At 38.3% G+C, this 18,859-nt stretch overlaps 3 protein-coding genes across 9 annotated transcripts; all 3 read right to left on the bottom strand.

Moving 5' to 3' along the window:
• Window positions 1–921: 921 nt before the first annotated feature.
• LOC103952255 (IQ domain-containing protein IQM4) lies at window positions 922–5,109 on the bottom strand. 6 transcript variants are annotated; one of them, XM_048579514.1, is made up of 7 exons: window positions 3,386–5,109; window positions 2,570–3,238; window positions 2,344–2,458; window positions 2,225–2,260; window positions 1,861–1,949; window positions 1,658–1,772; window positions 922–1,567 (listed from the first exon to the last, which is right to left on the bottom strand). In XM_048579514.1, the coding sequence occupies exons 2-7, from the start codon at window positions 2,980–2,982 to the stop codon at window positions 1,130–1,132; spliced, it is 1,206 nt and encodes a 401-aa protein (XP_048435471.1). In that variant the 5' UTR covers window positions 2,983–3,238; window positions 3,386–5,109; the 3' UTR covers window positions 922–1,129. The 6 variants fall into 6 exon arrangements, with proteins under 6 accessions (XP_048435471.1, XP_018504218.2, XP_009362086.2 ...); XM_018648702.2 differs by having other exon boundaries at window positions 2,570–3,209; XM_009363811.3 differs by having other exon boundaries at window positions 2,570–3,308; window positions 3,410–5,109.
• Window positions 5,110–8,585: 3,476 nt separating this feature from the next.
• On the bottom strand, window positions 8,586–11,630 carry LOC103952299 (IQ domain-containing protein IQM1). The gene is made up of 9 exons (XM_009363871.3): window positions 11,184–11,630; window positions 10,884–11,034; window positions 10,612–10,729; window positions 10,461–10,526; window positions 10,222–10,310; window positions 10,026–10,113; window positions 9,681–9,911; window positions 9,396–9,584; window positions 8,586–9,290 (listed from the first exon to the last, which is right to left on the bottom strand). The coding sequence occupies exons 2-9, from the start codon at window positions 10,943–10,945 to the stop codon at window positions 8,850–8,852; spliced, it is 1,284 nt and encodes a 427-aa protein (XP_009362146.2). The 5' UTR covers window positions 10,946–11,034; window positions 11,184–11,630; the 3' UTR covers window positions 8,586–8,849.
• Window positions 11,631–12,631: 1,001 nt separating this feature from the next.
• On the bottom strand, window positions 12,632–15,426 carry LOC103952313 (mitochondrial carrier protein CoAc1). 2 transcript variants are annotated; one of them, XR_007256521.1, is made up of 7 exons: window positions 14,454–15,426; window positions 14,190–14,272; window positions 13,881–14,088; window positions 13,646–13,778; window positions 13,350–13,534; window positions 12,960–13,197; window positions 12,632–12,865 (listed from the first exon to the last, which is right to left on the bottom strand). XR_007256521.1 is itself a non-coding variant. In XM_009363885.3 (7 exons), exons 1-7 carry the CDS (start codon window positions 14,646–14,648, stop codon window positions 12,776–12,778), a joined length of 1,023 nt encoding a protein of 340 aa, XP_009362160.2. In that variant the 5' UTR covers window positions 14,649–15,424; the 3' UTR covers window positions 12,632–12,775. The 2 variants fall into 2 exon arrangements, 1 of the variants encoding a protein (XP_009362160.2); XM_009363885.3 differs by having other exon boundaries at window positions 13,069–13,197; window positions 14,454–15,424.
• Between the last annotated feature and the right edge of the window lie 3,433 nt (window positions 15,427–18,859).

Below are 18,859 nucleotides of genomic sequence, written 5' to 3'. Positions count from 1 at the left end.
ACTAATTTATGTTAAAAAAATGAGAATTTAAACTTAAAACACATTAATTTTTAAGAAAAGTGACATGCAAGCTTTAAGAAAAGTGTGCAGATTTTCCCTTGTTTTCACGAGGATGGAAAAAGTAGTTCGGGCAGCCTAGGTGAGAACCGACAGTTTGAGCCTGGACTTTGTGAAGGGATTTGACTTGGTGCAATACTTTCCTGGAGCTTGTTCTAGGGTCGCGATTGTAGCCTTGATGGGTAGTCCCTCACACTCTCAATACGTGGGCCAATCCTGCTTGTCCACTTATAAGAGTTCGGAGGTAGGATTTAACTCTCTTTCACCAGTTGAGCTACAACTTTATTCCGTTGAACTGTCGATTTTAGTTTAATTTTTGACGAATGCTAACATTGGATATGTGTAACGGGATTGAATGTAAACTTGAGTTACTTACCTTGACATTGGTTAGGTCTTCTTGGTGATCCTGCAAGAAGCTAGTGAATTATTTGAAATTGTCTTTCGTTGGGAGTTACAATTAGCATCTCGAGTATATAATGTAAAAATTTACTACATCCCTTTCCGAATACGGGGAAAATTCTTCTTCAACCAGTGAGGAGGAATGCCTTTCAAGACTTGGAATGCTTTCCTGTAAATTATCCACCAGTAATGTCTGTGTCTCAACACTTGCCTCGACCAGCTTCTCTGATTGCATGGCCCTCAGCTCCATGTCTACAACAGTATCAGACTCAGCATCTATCTCAACTCTCTCTCTCTCTCTCTCTCTCTTTCTCTCTCTCTCTCTCTCAGAGCATCAGCTCTTGCTCTGAAGATCAACGTATCTTTCTTCCTCAAACCGATGATTTATGAATATCTCCATCAACAAGAGGCTGTAGAACGGCCAATGGGGCAAGTATTTCACTGTGGATAGTCAAAAGCCTTCACTAAAACAAAGAAGCCATGTGCATTTGGAGGTTAAAGAATGATACAGAAATACAAATTTCTTATTAATTCTTGTTTCTGTCTGGATATTCTTGAGGTTACCTATCCTTATTTGCTCAATAACACAACATGTTACACAAGTGATGAATTTGATATATATACTTCTGATTTGATCAACGTCGTCCTTGCTTAATCTACTTGACTTTGTCATCTAATCTTTGTGTCCATGGGTCTCATTTCGTTTCTCGACTAATTTTTTTGCACCCAAGCATACAAGAAAGATGGCAGGCCAAAGGGATACTTTGATGGGATTGTCAGCATGATGAGAGAAACAAACATATTGAACCGCCGAGCAAATACACTGCGAAGTGCTACCAATTAATCCATAAAAGTCCGGAAGAGTTCCAAAAGTCTGGGCGGAACGTGGATAATAAAACCACCACAACTTTCCCCACCGCCGCAACACAACTCCTTCCTTTTTACCCTTGTAAATGAGCTCCCATATGCAAATGAGTAGAACTGCAATAGCCAATGTCATACCAAATAGTGCATATCGAGGCTTACTTGGGGAGGCAGCCTGATCAAAAGCAATCGACAAAATCTCTAGGCAGAGGCCAATGACTAGAAATGTCCACTCTGCTGAAATAGTCTGCAAAACAAATTAGTATTAAATTCTAAAGATATCTAACAAGAAATATACACAAAAACATAAACTCAATGCACTAGAAAAAGGCCTTACTGGTACAAGATATCTGCTGTGCTGACGTTGTCCAAGATTGCTGATGCACTGGCGTTGTAGATCGGTCCTCGGACACTTACTGAGATTTATGTTTTTACCATCACCAATATCCAACCTTCAGTTCCAGGGAGGGCAACAAAGTGAGCGCTAATGTTCGAGAAATAACAGTATCCTGGAAGAAGATTTTTCTCGGCCATACTTACCAGTAGAAGAAAGGTTGCTTGCTGTCGCAATCACACCAGACACCGTAGTAGAACTCTAAATTGTGCCCGTACCGATGGCGTGGATCAATCTGGGAAAAGATCAAGCGATGAAGCATGGTAAGTTCATTGATTTCAGTTTTCCAAAGTAACATCATCCAGTTTGCAATATGGGAATCGTCCAACGAATGTCTATCGAGTAACAACTTAAAATGCATGAACTGCTTATGTATATTTCTTTGTTTGCATTGTATTACAGCTTTCGATTTTGTAGTCTGCATTTCTAGTAAAATGATTCTTGGATAAAAACAACGAAAGTGCGAATCAGAGAACTAAACGGAATTGAATTGGAGGAAAATAGACTCACGGATTCAAGCCAGTGCTGCAGCTCTAGTTTGTCAGCCTACACACAAAAGTTTAATGTAAATTTGAAGTTTTGCATATGTAAAATGCTTCTCAGTACTCTGAATCTTATCACCCAAGTACCTGGCTAGAAGCCCTTGCCCTAGTTCGTGCCCGCAGTGACTCAATAGTTTCGTGTTTCTCAATGTCCAAGGCCTCTGAGCTTCGTTTCCGTGCTCCGAGGTCCAAGGCCTTCAACCTACAAGTACAACCATTGAATAATCATAAAAACATAAAGATCAATCAAACAGCAAAGAACAAAAGTGTAACAAAAATCTAACATAGTATTTTAAGGTACAAAGTTACAAACCATAGTTCCTCAACTACAACAGCGCAATCTGCAAAGTTTCGTCTAGTCCTGTAACTCTTATAAACCTTCTGAATCCTAGTTGCCGCAGCATTGGTACGTCTAGTCCTGTACGTCCTGTAAACTTTCTGAATCTTAGTAGCCGCCGCATTGCGCTCAAGAAACAAAATTGTAGGCTTGTTTATCTGCACTACTTCACCATTTCTACCGATCGAAGAGGTTAAATCAGGACTCTCAAATATTGAATCAGATGCTTCAATTTTCGGTTCTGTGGATACCCAATTTTTGAAGTTTGTTGACCTTTCTATGTAAACTTTATCAGAGCCATTGGAGCTGCTATTAGTTTCTGAATGGTCTCTTCCTTCTTTTCTTTCAAAGCTCGTGGAATTCGCCATAACTGTTTCTGTGATGCCCATTCAATCAAAAAGGTTGTGTCTTCAGTATCTCAATCCATAACTTTTGCAATCATTGAAGCATTTTGGCCTGTGACTCAATAATGATTGAACCTGCTCTTATCAGTCCAGCACCACACATTTCAGTTCATGCTTGCTAGGTATCAAGGCAACACGTAGACGTGAATTAGGACAATTGATCAGTAGACTAAATCCCCGTCTCCTTGCATTCAGGTTCGAATCCTCCTGCCCTTAAGATTAGAGCAATTTAAAATATTCCCTTGTCAAAATAAGGCATCACAGAAACACTTGAATCAACTACAACCCATCAAGCATAATGGACCACATAGCTACAAGAGAATTAGAGATTGAGATAAGGTAACTAAATGGTAATTAATGTTACGATCAAGGTTAAGATCAATCTTACATGCAAATCAATAACCCAAAATACCTTCAGAATCCCCGCTCCATTGACCACTGGCTTCAAGGAAGTTGAAGAGAAATATCGAAGAAATTGGACAAGATTTACCAGTCAAATTATGTCGATTGCATGATTGATAATTATATTGTTTACGCGTTTATAACTTGGTTCACTCGTCTTGAGCTTGACTGATTGACTTTGGGCAGCACGTGGAAAGAATCCAAGAACACTTTAATTCTGCCAAACGCGACATGACGAAACAACTTTTGATAATCAGAATATATAATCTAAACCCTTTGAGAAATTGGTTGTGAGACTGCAAGGTCAACATCCAAACTTTCCATGATAATTTAAGTCCCTTTTTATAGAATATATAATCTACAACCCCAATCAGTGTTTTAAAAACCCGCCTTGAGGTGTGCCTGTGTGACTTCAAAGGCGAGACGAGGTTAACTGCCTTTGCCTAGTGGGAGTAGGTGAAAACTTGCCTAGACGTGGTCGAGGCACGCCAAGGCGACTGAGGCGTGCCTAAGACGTTTGATTAGGCTTTTTTTGTTTGTTTAAAAGTTGTCAGAATCTGGAATTTTTTCAGTTAAAATCTGGAAGTTTTAGTTGCAGAGCACTTTGAAAAGATGATGAAGTCTTGAAGAAGACTGCGTCTTTTGGAGTGTTTTCTTTTGCTGATTTTTCGTTTTCTTTATTATTTTTTTGGTGGATTTTTCGTTTTTTTTCCTTTCTAAACTGACACAATTATTCACTAGTTGTCCAACATATTTCCCAAGTATTCAGCTTATTCTCCAATATATTCTCCCATCATATTCTTTTTTATTAGATTTTCCTCAAAATATTATTTTATAAATTTCAAGAGACTAAAAATAAAACATCTTTGTAATAGGAGTGCAGAGTGAGATTTTTTAGATGTTAATAACATTTCTTTTTTATAAAAGGGAAAATTTTGAAATGTCATATGAACTTGTACACAATTTTCAATTTGTCATATAAACTAAAATTTTAAGCAATTTGTCATACCAACTTTCTAAAATCATTAATTTGTTATCTTACCTTAACTCTGTTAAGTTTTCTATCCAATACAAATCACGCACGACATAGGGATGGGCACGGGTTGGGCCGAGCCCAAATTTGAAGGAATCAAACTGGAACTAGTTCAAAATGAAACAGGTGGGCCGAGTCGAGTTCAGAGATTTCTAAATTCGGAATCAAACCTAACCCGGCCTATTTCAAACAGGCCGATTCGAGCCTGTTCCACGGGTCCAAGTACATTTTTTTTTTGTCAAGCACATGTGGGAGCCATAAGATGACCCTCGTTGAGGTCGTCTTCCACAACGTCTGAAGGCCAACTCTCCATCCTTTGCAATCAAGAGAGAGATGAAGATCTGCGAGCTTTGCCGACTTTCCACTAGGATCTTCTGCAAATCAGACCAAGTGATATCGTGTTGGAACTGCAATACCAAGGTCCACAACTCCAATATCTGGTGGCTCGCCACTTCCGGAGCCTCTCTGCCAGAGGTGCCAATGACCCAGTCTCTTCTTCAACCACACGGTTGAAGATATTATCAAGTTATTAACCACTTTTCTTCAACCAATGGTTCTTTTGGAGAGATTAACTTTCTCTCTTCCCAACTCAAGCTAGCAGATGTGAAAAGACATTAACTCTCTCACTTTCCAACGAAAAATAGCAGATGTCGCTTTTTATACACCAAGCATATGTCTTGGTGATTTCATATAATATTAATATTATAACTTTACAAGTTCAGCTACACTTTTCGATGTGCAAGAGTTGTGCATTGTTCAAGATGGATTTAGAAGAAACAAGTGAGGACTTAGGAAACGGTCCGGGCCGGGGGCCCGTTTCCTCAAAATCTATTACCCGCCTTGCCCCGGTAATTATATGGACCCGCCCTGCCTCGGCCCATTTTATGTTTTGATTTTTTGGACTCGTCCCGTACCCAACTCGAACTGCATAAACCCGCCCCGACCCGCAAGTCCAGGTGACATGCCTCGATCCCTGTGTCCGAATGACAACGAGATGGCCACGTGCTGGCCGACACCCAAGGATGATGCAAGCTATTTAATGAATACATATGCTGAGAACATGTAAAACATGCACATAATTTTCGCACGTAACCACGCGATATAATATCCAAATACAAACCTTAACAAAAAATAATAGTAATAAGGTACAAATCACTGGACCAAAGGAGAATATTCAACTGCCAACAATTTAAAAGTGATAATGCATGACCTGTTCAGAGCATACTACTAATTCGAAGTACAAGCGGAAGGAATATTAGAAAGTGTTATTACAAGAGATGTCCTACGCAAAGAGGATGACACAAATTCACTGATATGTGAATGCCTCGTAGCTTGGGTTGTATGCCTTGTTCTTAGGTCTTGAGGGGGAGCAAAACAAAACATGAGTGGACCAAGTTTATACATATGTAATGCTAAAACAGTTATTCTTCAACATACTAACCCTTAGTTTAGAAAACTCATATCGCATAAGTAGTAATAGGTTTTTCCGAAAACCCTAGCATACCATAAAACCTTTCATAAAACATATATCATATGAAGTGTGCTTAGTAGTGGTATCACAATTGCCTTGAATGCCCTACATTGCCCACCTGAAGGCATATATAAATCTTCCGCCCGTAGGCCCTACATCGCCCGCACGAAGGCATATATAAATATCATTCGCCCGGAGGCCCTACATCGCTGCCCGAAGGCATATATAAATATCTTCCGTCCGAAGGCACATATGTATGAATATCCACTAAGTAAGCACATAAAATTGTGAACATAATCATTCCAAAATATATCTCATCGGAGCTCAATAGCTCAAACATCATATCATAAATCATATTCATAAATATCTTAATAAGCGTAAATTTGATAAAGCATGATATTTCATAAAGTGTAAATCCGATAACTCATAAACTTTCATAAAATGTAGTCATAAAATCATGTTTTTCATGTATGCATTTCTAGTAGTTAAAACAAGCATTTTGGAAATGGTCCACTCACAGATACTCTGTTGCCGAAGAGCTGTTTGAACTAGGTAGGACGGAAATGCCACTAACAAACGCACCTAAGCACATAAAGGGACCAATTAATAAACTCTACTAAAATGATTGAATTTGGGAAAACGGAGCGCGGATTTGGAATCAGGACGTCGTAATTAGTCTAGAAGAAGTCCTCGGCGAAACCTGAAAAAGTTAACGTTGACTGGTCAATGGGTTGGGTCAGCGGTCAGCGGGTTGGGTCATGATCAACGGGTCAGGTCACGATCAACGGGTTAGGTCAACCCGGTCGCCGGAAATGAGGTTTTTGGCCGAAAATTTGGGCAATTTTCAAAGTTTCGTAACTTCTTCGTTTCTTAACCAAATTCAACCCATAATATATCAAAACGAAGCTAGTAAAGTGTAGAATAAGATTGTACCTATTTGGAAGCCCAATGGTTGTTAGAGATGGCCGAAAAATGGCTTGAAAGGTGACTGATCAGCAGAAAAACTGGGGAACTCGTCGGATTTCTGGGTAAACTTTAAACGTTCATATCTTTGTCAATACTCAACGAAATTGAGTGATTCAAAAACGAAAATCATACTTCTCAATGAGATGAAGAGAATGGTACCTTTATCGATGGCTAACTCTCCATGGTTTGCCCGAAAAATGGCCTGAAAGGTTGCGGCCCGACTTGAATTTGAATCCCGACGATCCGGAAGGAAGTTCGAGGTGAGTTTGGGTGCTCTGGGCTAGTGAGGATGAGACGAAGCTCGTGGTGCTCTTGGTTTGGACGGTGGTGGGAGTGTTGTTGTTGTTTGTGTGTTGCCTTCCCGGAGAGAGAAGGTTAGAGAGAGAGAGAGAGAGAGAGAGAGAGAGAGAGAAGAGAAATGAAAGAGAGCTTAGAGGGAGAGGGGGAGATATTTTCAGAAATAATAGAGGGAAGGGGGACTAATGGGTAGGGGGAAGGAAAAGGGGACAAAGATCCAAAGTGGGTCCCACTGGCTCACAAATTAAGGTCACTAAAGACGAAACACGAAATATTCGAAAAACGTTCGACGTTTTGTAACATAAAATCTTCGTTATAACTCCAAATTCAAATCTGTTCGCGCCCATGCGTTCGTGTTGATGAGTACGATAAGAATAAACTAAGAAAATTAGTCAAGCGCATTTTGACGAAGTGGTCAACAAAAGTTAACATTCTTGCCACAAGGGCATTTTGGTAAAATCACACCATTTAATACTACAAAAAAGTTAAATTAAGGATGGGGTATCACACCAGGACCCGTTTACCCACCCCTAGTGCGACATGTGTCTCGCACATGACTTGTGTTTAGGGTATTTGGGTCATTCTAACACTTTACTTCCCTTTTATTAAGTTGTATTCCACAAAAAACTCTAGGTTTTCTAAAGCCACAGAAGGGGCTGCTACTACGCTGTACTTGTTCTCAGAGATTTTGTTCACACTGATCCCTGTGAATACCCACTAAAACAAAATTTAAGTGTTTGTACTAAGGAAAAGCAAAAAAAAACTTGTAAAAAATGCTAAAATGACTGAAATAACCCTGCACATGATTTATATTGGATGAAAAACATAACGGAGTTAGGGTGAGATGACAAATTAATGATTTGGGAAAGTTGATATGACAAATTGCTTAAAATTTTAGTTTATATGACAAATTGAAAATGTATACAAGTTCATATGACATTTCAAAAATTTTCCCTTTATAAAAACATCTTGTAACCTTATATTATTTTTTACTTAAAAATGTGATTGGTCAACAAGAAAAAGTAATTATATACAATATATACTAAAAATCTTAAGTCCTGTGAGGCACCTGACGCCTCGAGGCTTTCGTCTAGATGAGGCTATTCATGAAACGCCTCATTTACGCCTTTGCCTTCTAAAACATCAATCCCAATGATGCAAAAGAGTCATTGTTTTGGTCAGCATTCTTTGATTGGACAAGTAGAAATTTGATTGAATACACACGCGCACACACTCTCAGTCCAGAATTGACAAAAAACAAGCCCGTTATAACTCCGGTGGAATAAATTTGTCCTTCCAGTGTGCTACTGTACCTAACAGTACAACAACAAGGTTTAACCAGAAAATCTAAATGTTACAATCAAAGAAAGTCTCGAGATCCCGGAATGTTTTGCAGATTAAATTATCAGCAAAGATTAATCACGTCAAATCTATGTATAAGGTAAAAGCTGCAACATAAGCTTGTATAATTACAGACCGCTATCATCATTTTGCCGTAAATTTGAAGCAAAACTAATTATACTACAAACTAAAAGTAGCACGCATAAGAATCAACATACAAGCCATCACATAACTGAGACGAATTGGCGTTAAAACTTGAATGCCCATGTTTACTCGTAGAGTCATAGGTTCAACCATCACGAACCTTTTTAATCTGCTCGCTCAATCACAATTAGTCCTTGTCTAATCTCTGCGTCCATTGCTCTCATTTTGATTCTCAGCTAACCTTTTGGCACCCAAGCATACAAGAAATATTGCAGGCCAAAGGGAAACTTTGATGGGATTGTCAGCATGATGAGAGAACCAAACATATTGAATCGTCGAGCAAAAACACTGCACAGTGCTACCAATTAATCCATAAAAATCGGGAAGAGTTCCAAAAAGCTGGGTGGAATGCGGATAATAAAACCACCACAAGTACCTTCCCCACCTCCGCAATACAACTCCTTCCTTTTTACCCTTGTAAACGAGCTCCCAGATGCAAATGAGTAGAGCTGCAATAGCCAATATCATACCAAATAGTGCATATTGGGGCTTACTTGGGGAGGCAGCTTGATCAAAAGAAATCGACAAAATCTCTAGGCAGAGGCCGGTGATTAAAAAGGTCCACTCTCCTGATATAACCTACAAAAGAGAATAGAAATACATCAAGTATAATATAAACTTGATGCACGAAAAAGGCCAGATCTTTGGGCTTGTTCGTGGCGAAGGGACTGGTAGACAACTTACATGGCTGTCTGGTGTGAGCTTTGGTGATTCAATAATGGTTCGGTTGTATAATTGGTGCGGCTGATCCCCGTAGCTAATGAGGTCTGATGATTTGACATTGGTTAGGTCTACTTGGTGGTCCCTCAAGAAGCTAAGGAATTCTTTTCTATCTTCAGACAGGCGATAGTAAGTAGTGTGTGGCCATATAGCCTGTATAACCAAAATGATGTCTAGACATAGCTCAAAAAAATGAACTGAAAAAGGAATTAAAACCAGTGTTTGAGTAAACTAATGCATAATGCATACCTCAAGAACCCCGTTGTGGGCAACTAGTCTTCCAGCTGCTGTTACAGCCCCTCCGGATAGGAAACTTGAGTGCTTAAAAATACCCTTCTTTTTCTTCCCCACGTATAAACTTCTTGATGGGCTGAAAACAAAAATCCACTTTGACCCTTCACTTGTGCTAACAAGCATCCCAGTTTGCTTGTGCACTAGTTTCCCATCCTCCACAATCACTTCAAACGCCTCCCGCTCTTTCTGCAATCGAAAATGAATCTGATTCTTACCCAAGGCAGGCCTCCTTTAACTTGCAATTATGTTTGTGTAGGAAATTTAACATGATCATTGAGGTAATGCGTCCAGTGTCCTTACTGGTCCAAGATATATGATGCACTCCCGTCGTAGAAGATCCCTCGGGCACTGCTTCAGATCTATGTCTTTACCATCACCAACATCCAACCTTCAGTTCGGGTGACGAAATAATAAAGTTAATATAAGAATAAGCTAATGTAACTAAAAACGTATCATGGAAAAAGATTTTCCTCAAGCACACTACACGCACACTTACCAGTAGAAGAAAGGCTCGGTGCTGCTGGTCCCAAACCAGTGGTCGTAGTAGCAGTGCAAATTGCGTCCATACCGATGACGTGGATCAATCTGTTAATAAAATGGAGTAATGAAGTACGGCATGTTCATTAATTTTCAGTTTCTTAAGTAACTCTAACCAGGTTTGCACAATACAAGAACCAAACCGACGAATTTAATAGATGAGCTAAAGAGATTTGAATTAGAAGCACACAGACTCACAGCTTCAAGCCAGTGCTGCCGAGCTAGTTTCTGAGCCCTGTCATCCTTGCTCAAACCCTTCCCTATCTACAAACACAACAAAAGTTTTGCTCTTAAATTGGAATTCTCCGTAAAGCACATCTCAGAAATCTTGTTCATATCAACAAAGTACCTTGGCAGCCCTTGTCCGAGCCCGCTGGCACCGTGACACAGCAGTTTCCTGCTTCTCAATATTTAAGGACTCTGAGCTTTGTTCCGGAGCTGCAACGCCTAAGTCATTGCACCTACCACTGTTGCCCAAATACAATAAAATAACAAACGATTAATTAATTGTGCACCACGGAAAAAATTCCAACTTTTATGGTACAAACCAACCATAGTTCCTCAACCAGATCCACAGAATCCGAAAGGTTACGTCTGATCCGGTGACTCCTATAGACTTACTGAATCTTATTTGCTGCAGCATCGAGCTCACTAATCCGCACTGTTTCGCGATTTCTATCCATCAAAGTGGTTGAGCCTGAATTTTCAAATGAATGATCAAATGCTTCAAAGTTTGGCTCTGCAAAGTCCCAAGTTTATGAAGCTTATCGACCTAGCAATTATTAAACTCATTTTATCAGACCCATCAAGCATAATAATGGACCACATAGCAACATGAACCATTACAGAATGAATAAATCAGCTAGTTAAATGTTAATTACTGTAAATAATAGTTGTACAAGAATCGATTAAGCTCTCTACCTTACATGAACGGAGACACAAACAACTTCAATCAAAATCCGAGGACTAATGCAGACCACTTTGCATCAAAGTTTGAATCTCTCTTCCCGTAGTTTAGATGAATTTAGAGTGGATTATCGCTTGTAAAAAAAAAAAAAAACCCTTCAATTAACTACAACCATCAAGCATAATGATTCATGCGGTCAAGATTAAGCTCAGATCCTACATGCAAAAGTAAAAGTTGGTCGTACTGAGATGCAAGGAAATAGCCTTTGAGATTCACTGACTGACTTTTCCAATCATTAATCAACCTATTTTCTCTTCGTACTGAGATACAAGGAAATAACCTTTGAGCCTCACTGATTGATTTTTGCAATCACTTATTCAACCTATTTTCATTTATGAAAAATGCTAAGGAGACTTTATTAAGTAGGACTCTCTATGATCTCTCTGACATCTCATGTTTTTTGCACAATAAAATTTATAAAGAGTCCCAATTTGAGAGTCCCCTTAGTATTTAATTTCTTTTCATTTAATCGAGATATATACAATCAATTTTAGTTGATGGAAAGTCAACCTTGATGAAGAGAGAGTCGAACACGGGACAAGGGATGGAAAGTTGACCAAGAAGAAGAAGAAGAAATCAAGCATCTAATTAAACGTGTAGAAAAAAATACTCTTAACATACTGAATTACATATAATTTTACACCATAAAGTTTGGTGCCCCTAAAATTCCTCATGTGACATTTCAAGTTTTCAACACATCTATTGTGAAGTTTATTTTTTATTTTAACATCGGTAAAACAAACACAAGGAGACACACAAGTTGAGTGGTGTGGGTTCGTCCCTCTCCCTATCCTGCTAAGTAGGTGTTGTACGATGCTTTTTGTATTGGTAGCCCTCGAGGTTTTGTTCTTTAATTTAGCTTATTTCCTTTGAAAAAAAGGGGTGGGTTTTGTGGCCCAATTCATACCTATCAACCAGATTTAAAAAGATATTCCCAGTTCCTGTCCATCAACCAGAAACAAAAAAAATTAAAAATATAATGAATGGATTCGTAATACTATTTTTTTATATAATTTTTGACATGTTTTTGTAAAACTCATTTTGTAATATATTTCAATGATCCAAATCGTCTATTTTTTAATCTTACTTCAAAAATCATGTCTAGCAAAAATCACCAAAATCTAGAACCATATGACCATTATATTAAGGGTTTAGGATTTCTTTGCAAAAACGTATGTCCATTTTTTTTTACTACAAATGAATGTCTTAATTGTTTTGGATTTATCTAATTTTTTGCAAGGATAATTTATTAATGCTATTCTAAAAGATAAAACGGTTCAGATCGTGAAAATACATTGTAGAGTAGGCTCTACCAAAAGATGTGTCAAAAGTTACATGAAAAAAAATTGTATCACGGATTTATCCCAAAATTAAATAAATAAAAGAGTGAAAGAAAAGCATATGCAGAAACTTAATTTTCAATAACGATGGCACAATCATCTCTTGTTATTAAGAGAGATACAATGTATGTATTAGCATCAAATTCTAACTATTGGGTGGAATTTGTAAGTTAACACATTCTGAATTTCCAGTCATGCAGCAGCAGTTATTGACTGGACTTCCGATGGGGCGGAATGTGGAGCCAAACCTTCATCGTGTCGTATGCAGTGAAACCGATTGCCACAGAAGGAACGATCTGAGAACACAGTAAAAATCTTTCGTTAGCAAGACGATCATGGCCAAAACTCTGTAGACTCGACCTTTAAGAAATGCGTAAAGAAGGAACCTACTCGAAGTATCAGCAGGGCCCCAGAAACACGAGCTTATCCTTGCAAATACAGACACTCAATCGTGTCTGAAATTCAGTCTATTAATTTGACACAGAGAATGAGAAATTACCTTGATATAATTAATGCTTAGGCCTGAAAACAACTTTTTCCATCCTTGGTTTCGGATGATATATTTAAGACCCGCCATTGTGTTTCTGTACCTAACACCGCCATGATCTGAAGACCGCAAATTCTCAACCTGTAATCCAAATTATAATGTCATATAACCTTGACCCCATGCTTTTTATTGCAACAAATTTCAGTTCCAAGTAAACATCTAACATAAAAAGCAGAATACAGCAACACGAACCAACGCTTAACGAAATTATGATAATATTGACAAAGCAATACCTGCATTTGCCTCCTAACGACATCCAAGGGGTATGTCAGAGTTTGCCCAAATAACCCGGCCAAAGCTCCACAGGAAAGACGCATCACAATGGACTTTTCATACTCTTCAGGAACATGGAGTTTAAGTTCCTCATATATATAGAACTTTAAACCAGCATAAGGGAGTATTCCAGTGAGTGTTGGGCCTGATCAAGCAAAAGTGGCTCCAGGTTAACATTAGCTTGACCATATATTGCATAACGTAACGACACTATTAGTAAAAGTCTTAGCAGAACACTCGGCTATGAGATACATACCTACACCTCGATAAAGCCCACGCAAGCCCCCCTCCTTGTAAACACTTGAAAGCACGTCCTTTATGCCCTTATAAGCAACTTGAGCATGTGCGCCTTTCATACCATAATCAAAGTTGCCTCTAGTATTAACAACCTAAACAAATCATAACAATGCGATTAAACAACGAATCAATGAACAATTACAAAAATTGATTTGATATAAAAGGTACCGACAAGATATATGCAAGATACTGACCTGATAAGCAAGTTTGGTGCGAGCAAGGTCCAAGGGGTACGTGCATAAAACGGCTGTCCCTCCAGCTGCTGCACCGGCTAAAAGATCAATATGAGGCCCTGAACCTAAAGCAGAATAATTGTTCAAGATCCAACACCTGTACTGCTCATATGTCATGTAATGTAAGGCTGCATAGGGAATAATTCGAACGACACTAGCTCCATTTCCTCTGAAAAAAAACAGACAAGAAAGTTCAAGAATAATTGTTATGGCGACATGTATAAAGTTTGATAACGAAACTTAAAAATTTACTGTTAACATCCAACTTACTTGTAGAATCCTCGAACACCTTCATGCTGAAATAACTTCTTCAGAGATTGACACACTCCGAGAGAACGGAACTCTGTTCTTGTCTATAAGTACATGAAAACAAATGCAGAAACTGAGCACATAACAACGAGCTGCCTAGCGCAATGAAAATGGCAATAGAAACATATCCGAGCAGAATCATTCACAATGAAAATATTCCTCAAACATTCATTCACTATATACAACTAATTAGCCTAGAAAAATGGAGCTTGTTAAATGCCTCACCTGCAAGAGTATCTTGGTCCTTTCCAGCGGCGCAACCGCAGTCTTCGCGAATCCTCCAGCAGCGCCTCCGGCAATCAACTCCCTAACATAAACCGGCATACTACCAATGTACGAAACCTCTTGGCGGGCTGATTGCGAAGCATCAACCAATTCCGCCACATTTGTTGACAAGGTCGATCTCTGCGTCGAACCCATCTCAAATTTCTCGAAACAAAACGACCACCAAAGCCAAAAATGTCGTAAATTCGACAAGTAATTTATTATCCGCTCTGCAACTTGAAGAACTCCTTATCCCATCTATCTCTCGGAAAACAAAAATTGACGGCCTTTTGCTCAATGGGCAGGTAAAATGGCCTGAGAACACCCAGATTCGAGTCGGGCACACTCAGAAGCCGATCCTCCACCGCACTGATAGCAAGATACATTCAAGGATACCAATCTGACCGAGCAACCACACCACGGAAACACTCAAATTCTCCAATTATTACAGCAATGCTCAAGTAAATCAATCACAAACCCATCAAACACCCATATAAAACCGACCCGAAAACTATCGAAAACTCCTAAAATCAAACACTCACAAAACATGAACGAAATCGAAAATCACACACAACCCATCAAAGGTTTCTCCTCTGGTAACCGACCCAAAATTCCCTCCAATCGAAAGCTGCAGCCTTTGGTTGTAAAAAAGGAATCAGATTTGTGGGTTTTGTTTGAACCGGAAGTGGAGGAAAAGGAATCGAAGAGGAAATTGAAAACCCCACCAGGAATTGGAATTGGATTTGGGTCAGAGAGGAGAACGGGCACCAAAGATTTGGAATTTAGCCAAAACATATGATGTTTTTTTATGGTCAAATGACGTTCCAAATGAATGAATGAAGTGCCCGTTCTCCTCTCGGAAGAAGGAAGGAGACGGAGAGGTTTCCTCGGACTTTCTCTGAATCTTCTTTCGACAGTTACGTACCTCTCTCTCCTCTGTTTCTTTCTCTCTCTTTCTGTCCAACGCGGGTATGGTGGGAGTGCGTGATTGGGTGGAATTGGGTACACTGACTACACTGATCCACAACTAGCGTTTGTCCACGTGGATTTTTAGGTGTACCTTCTGGTGATATCCGTATACAATAGAGTTTTTCTTGTTTGAGGATCAAAAAAGAGAAATGCTAAGGAAACTCTTTCGATATCGTGTCTACTTGTATAATGACTTATATGGAATTGGCTTTTTAACGAAGCCAATTTTTGAGTCGTTTCGTTTCAATAAAATAATGATATGTGTAAGTTTTTTAACATATACTATATTTAGTGGCTGAGTCAGGATTCTATGTGAGACCTTTCATATACGTATCGAATAAAAGGTTGAACTCATAATATGAGAAATTAAAGTAATCTTCAAAAACTTGAAAGACCTATTAAATTTAATAGAAAGAATCAAATAATCATTTCATTAAACTATAAAGATAAAATAACAAAATGTTAGAATCAGAAGACGACGATGTGTGATTTAACTCAATTTCTTCACAATGAACAATTCATCTTCCTCATGTTCCTTAGTGGCTTTGACCCTGATTATATTATTAGATTACAATATTACATGACCCGTTTCATATAAATTGCTCATTTACTTTGAGGATTTTATGGGAGATGCAGATTGAGGCTTGAGCTGTTTTGCACGTCCACAGGTGTTTACATGTTTGCTGCTGAGGCAACATGATTATTGAGACTTGGCATGATACAAACATCAAACATCTCAATCCCACTATGCGGGATCAAATCTAATAGAAAATTAGATGACACCATTGCTTTTAATTTCAAACCTTCAATAAGACTTTTAGTTAACTTTTGAGATCAATTCTAAATCTTACTTCTTAATTCATTGTTAACAGGGGTTGGGAAATTCAACTATGTAAGTTCATATTCGTACCATCTATCTAAAATCTTAACATGGTATCAGGTTGACTAATCATATGTTGTTTTAAATCATGTTCAAATCTTATTGAAACCCTAATTTTATATTCAATTTAGAAATTCTCAAATATCTTAGAAATAGTATTAAGATAATAATTATGATTATCCAGTCATGTTCACAATTAATCCATCAGAAGACCAACAAGCTTTCATCTGTTTAGCAGCACCAAAAAGAAGAAGTTTCTCATTCTCTTCATCATCACAAAAAAAAAAAAAAAAAAAACTCAGCCGCATAGCAAATTGAAAACGAAACAAACCAATGAAACTATACACTCCAAGATAAACAAATAATTAAGATACAAAATCTACATGTGACCTTAATTATCGTCATGATTATTTTCTTGATCACTTTCTTGATTTTTGTTTTCTTGTTTGTGCTCTGTCTCTTGATTAATTTTGTTTTCTAATTCTACTCTCTTCATATTTTGGTCCAGTAATGCGTTCGGATCAATGAAGGAGGATTGCCGACTTCTCGGGTGATAAGCCGGAATCCTCCTCCCCTTGGCATCATAAATCACAGCTTCATCCTCATCAGGCACTTTACATTTCTCACCTAGTATGATCGTCTTCATCCAGACTGAGTCTTCCGGCTTCAACTTTCCGTTCTTTCGCTTGTTGTACTCTTCCTTAACCTTGTCTTTTCGTGCCATCGACAGGCTTCGCGGCAATTTAAGGCTCAAATTCGACAGTAGCCTTCGCTCGGAAGCGGACTTTTTCATCTGAGTTTTCGTGTCAAGGTTGCCGGAATAAAGCTGTCCCGAGTTCTTCATCCTTGGAGGCAAGGGCAGCTCTTTACTCATTCTCGAATCATCATTTCCTCCATCTGTTTCCGTGTCTTGTTGAGATGTTTTGTTCCCTGTTTCCCCCAATGCTGCTTCCGATGTTTGCGCCTTGCCAACATCGGATTCCTCTGCTTCCTTGTGAGCAGGGGACTCAGAAGAGGACGAAGAAGATTTTCTCCGAAAACTACAAAGAGACGTGATTATGGCAATGGTGGCGGCCATGGCAGCGGCAAAGAAGGACAAAGATAGCAACGGATGGATTAGCAGATTCGTCTCATCCGTGGGAATTATTCTTCCCATGAGGAGGACTCACATCAAAAACACTATTGGGAAACAGGATTGCAAATTTGCAAGATGTTAACTTGTTTCCATGGTTTTCTGTGGTTTTTCTTCTTCTTTTAGGCCCCTTTTGGCTTGAACTCGAAAGGGGTTCCCTTTTTTCCCCACAACGTTATTTGGTTTTGATGTTTCTTTCCTAAGAAAACAACAATGGAGTTTTCGAAGGAAGTCGTTCGAAGGATGCGAAACAAAATGCTTGAGTTTAGGAAATTGAGAGGAAAGGTTGGTTAAGGTTTAATCCTAAAAATATCATAGAGAGAGACAACTTGGGATAGAGTCAACTAATTAATGTTCATAAGATGTAATTATCCTCAAGTCCTAGCTACACAAACATCACGAAGGGACTTTTTAGGGGGGAGGACGGGAAATGTTCGCTCCCGTGTTCGGAAATGCTGAGATTATACTTTTCAAACAGCCATAAGTCCAATGTAATTGTAGAAAATACAAAATTACACATTTTCATCTTCCTCACAATCCGTTCAAATTTAAACAACATAAATAAAAATTATGATTTTATTCTGTTTTTACGTTCCGGTCGCCACCTGAGTTAATCCTATAGAGAGAAGGCCGAACCCATTTTAATATGGCTCAAAGCACGAAATCCAAGGACGGTAGCCAATCGACTTAAATAAATTGATTGTGCTGCTTTTGACTCGTAATTCATGTCCGTTGTCCACATACATTCATCCATGACAAAGCAAAAGACAAATCGGAAATGGTGCATCCGTGCCACTATTATTGCATGAGTATGGACGGTGAGACGGAACTTACGTGTGCAATTTTGTTTTTGCGATTGTAATGAATTATTTTTTTATATGCGAAATTTTTATTTTCAGATACGTAAAGATTATTGTTTAAACGAGACAAGTCAACCATTATTTTTGGAAAATTATAATTTTTTTGTATATATGATATTTAAATGATAAATAAAATAAAAGATTCTAATTATGATGTTTGGATAATAAAAATTTAAATGAAAGAACAAGTTCATTCATTGTTATGATTACATTTTATTTCACGTCGCACAAAGTTATTGGTATGCAACAAACACAAAACACATTGTCAAAATCGATCTCCATTAAAAAAAGGATTTAATTCAATAAACAATCATTGAGTTTGGGAAAAAAATAAACAATCATTGTTCAACCAAAAAGGCCACCAATAGTGGGAGTATTAATATTAATTAACAATGAGTCTGGACTAATCGCCTTCCCAAATCTTTACCAATATTAATTCTAATTATTTTATTTGATTTGACAGACAAAAACAAAGATTTTATTTCTTTTTTTTATTTTAAATTCAACTCTTCTACACTAAACTACT

Source organism: the organism of the source record quoted next, unplaced genomic scaffold (assembly GCF_019419815.1).
Source record: "Pyrus x bretschneideri cultivar Hongxiangsu unplaced genomic scaffold, Pyrus_bretschneideri_v1 Contig1, whole genome shotgun sequence".
In the NCBI taxonomy this organism is placed as follows: Eukaryota; Viridiplantae; Streptophyta; class Magnoliopsida; order Rosales; family Rosaceae; genus Pyrus; species Pyrus x bretschneideri.
The sequence above is the reverse complement of the archived record's forward strand: the minus strand, read 5'-3'. Positions and strand labels throughout refer to the sequence as shown.

Coding starts and splice junctions, on each gene's coding strand:
- LOC103952255 (XM_048579514.1), bottom strand. CDS start 2,982: ATGGGCATCACAGAAACAGTTATGGCGAATTCCACGAGCTTTGAAAGA. Junction 2,459..2,569: donor GTTGTAGTTGAGGAACTATG/GTTTGTAACTTT, acceptor TTGTACTTGTAG/GTTGAAGGCCTTGGACCTCG. Junction 1,773..1,860: donor AAGCAACCTTTCTTCTACTG/GTAAGTATGGCC, acceptor CTGGAACTGAAG/GTTGGATATTGGTGATGGTA.
- LOC103952299 (XM_009363871.3), bottom strand. CDS start 10,945: ATGGATAGAAATCGCGAAACAGTGCGGATTAGTGAGCTCGATGCTGCA. Junction 10,730..10,883: donor GCTGCAGCAAATAAGATTCA/GTAAGTCTATAG, acceptor TTTGGGCAACAG/TGGTAGGTGCAATGACTTAG. Junction 9,912..10,025: donor GCATCATATATCTTGGACCA/GTAAGGACACTG, acceptor TTTCGATTGCAG/AAAGAGCGGGAGGCGTTTGA.
- LOC103952313 (XM_009363885.3), bottom strand. CDS start 14,648: ATGGGTTCGACGCAGAGATCGACCTTGTCAACAAATGTGGCGGAATTG. Junction 14,273..14,453: donor GGACCAAGATACTCTTGCAG/GTGAGGCATTTA, acceptor ATGTACTTATAG/ACAAGAACAGAGTTCCGTTC. Junction 14,089..14,189: donor GGTGTTCGAGGATTCTACAA/GTAAGTTGGATG, acceptor GTTTTTTTTCAG/AGGAAATGGAGCTAGTGTCG.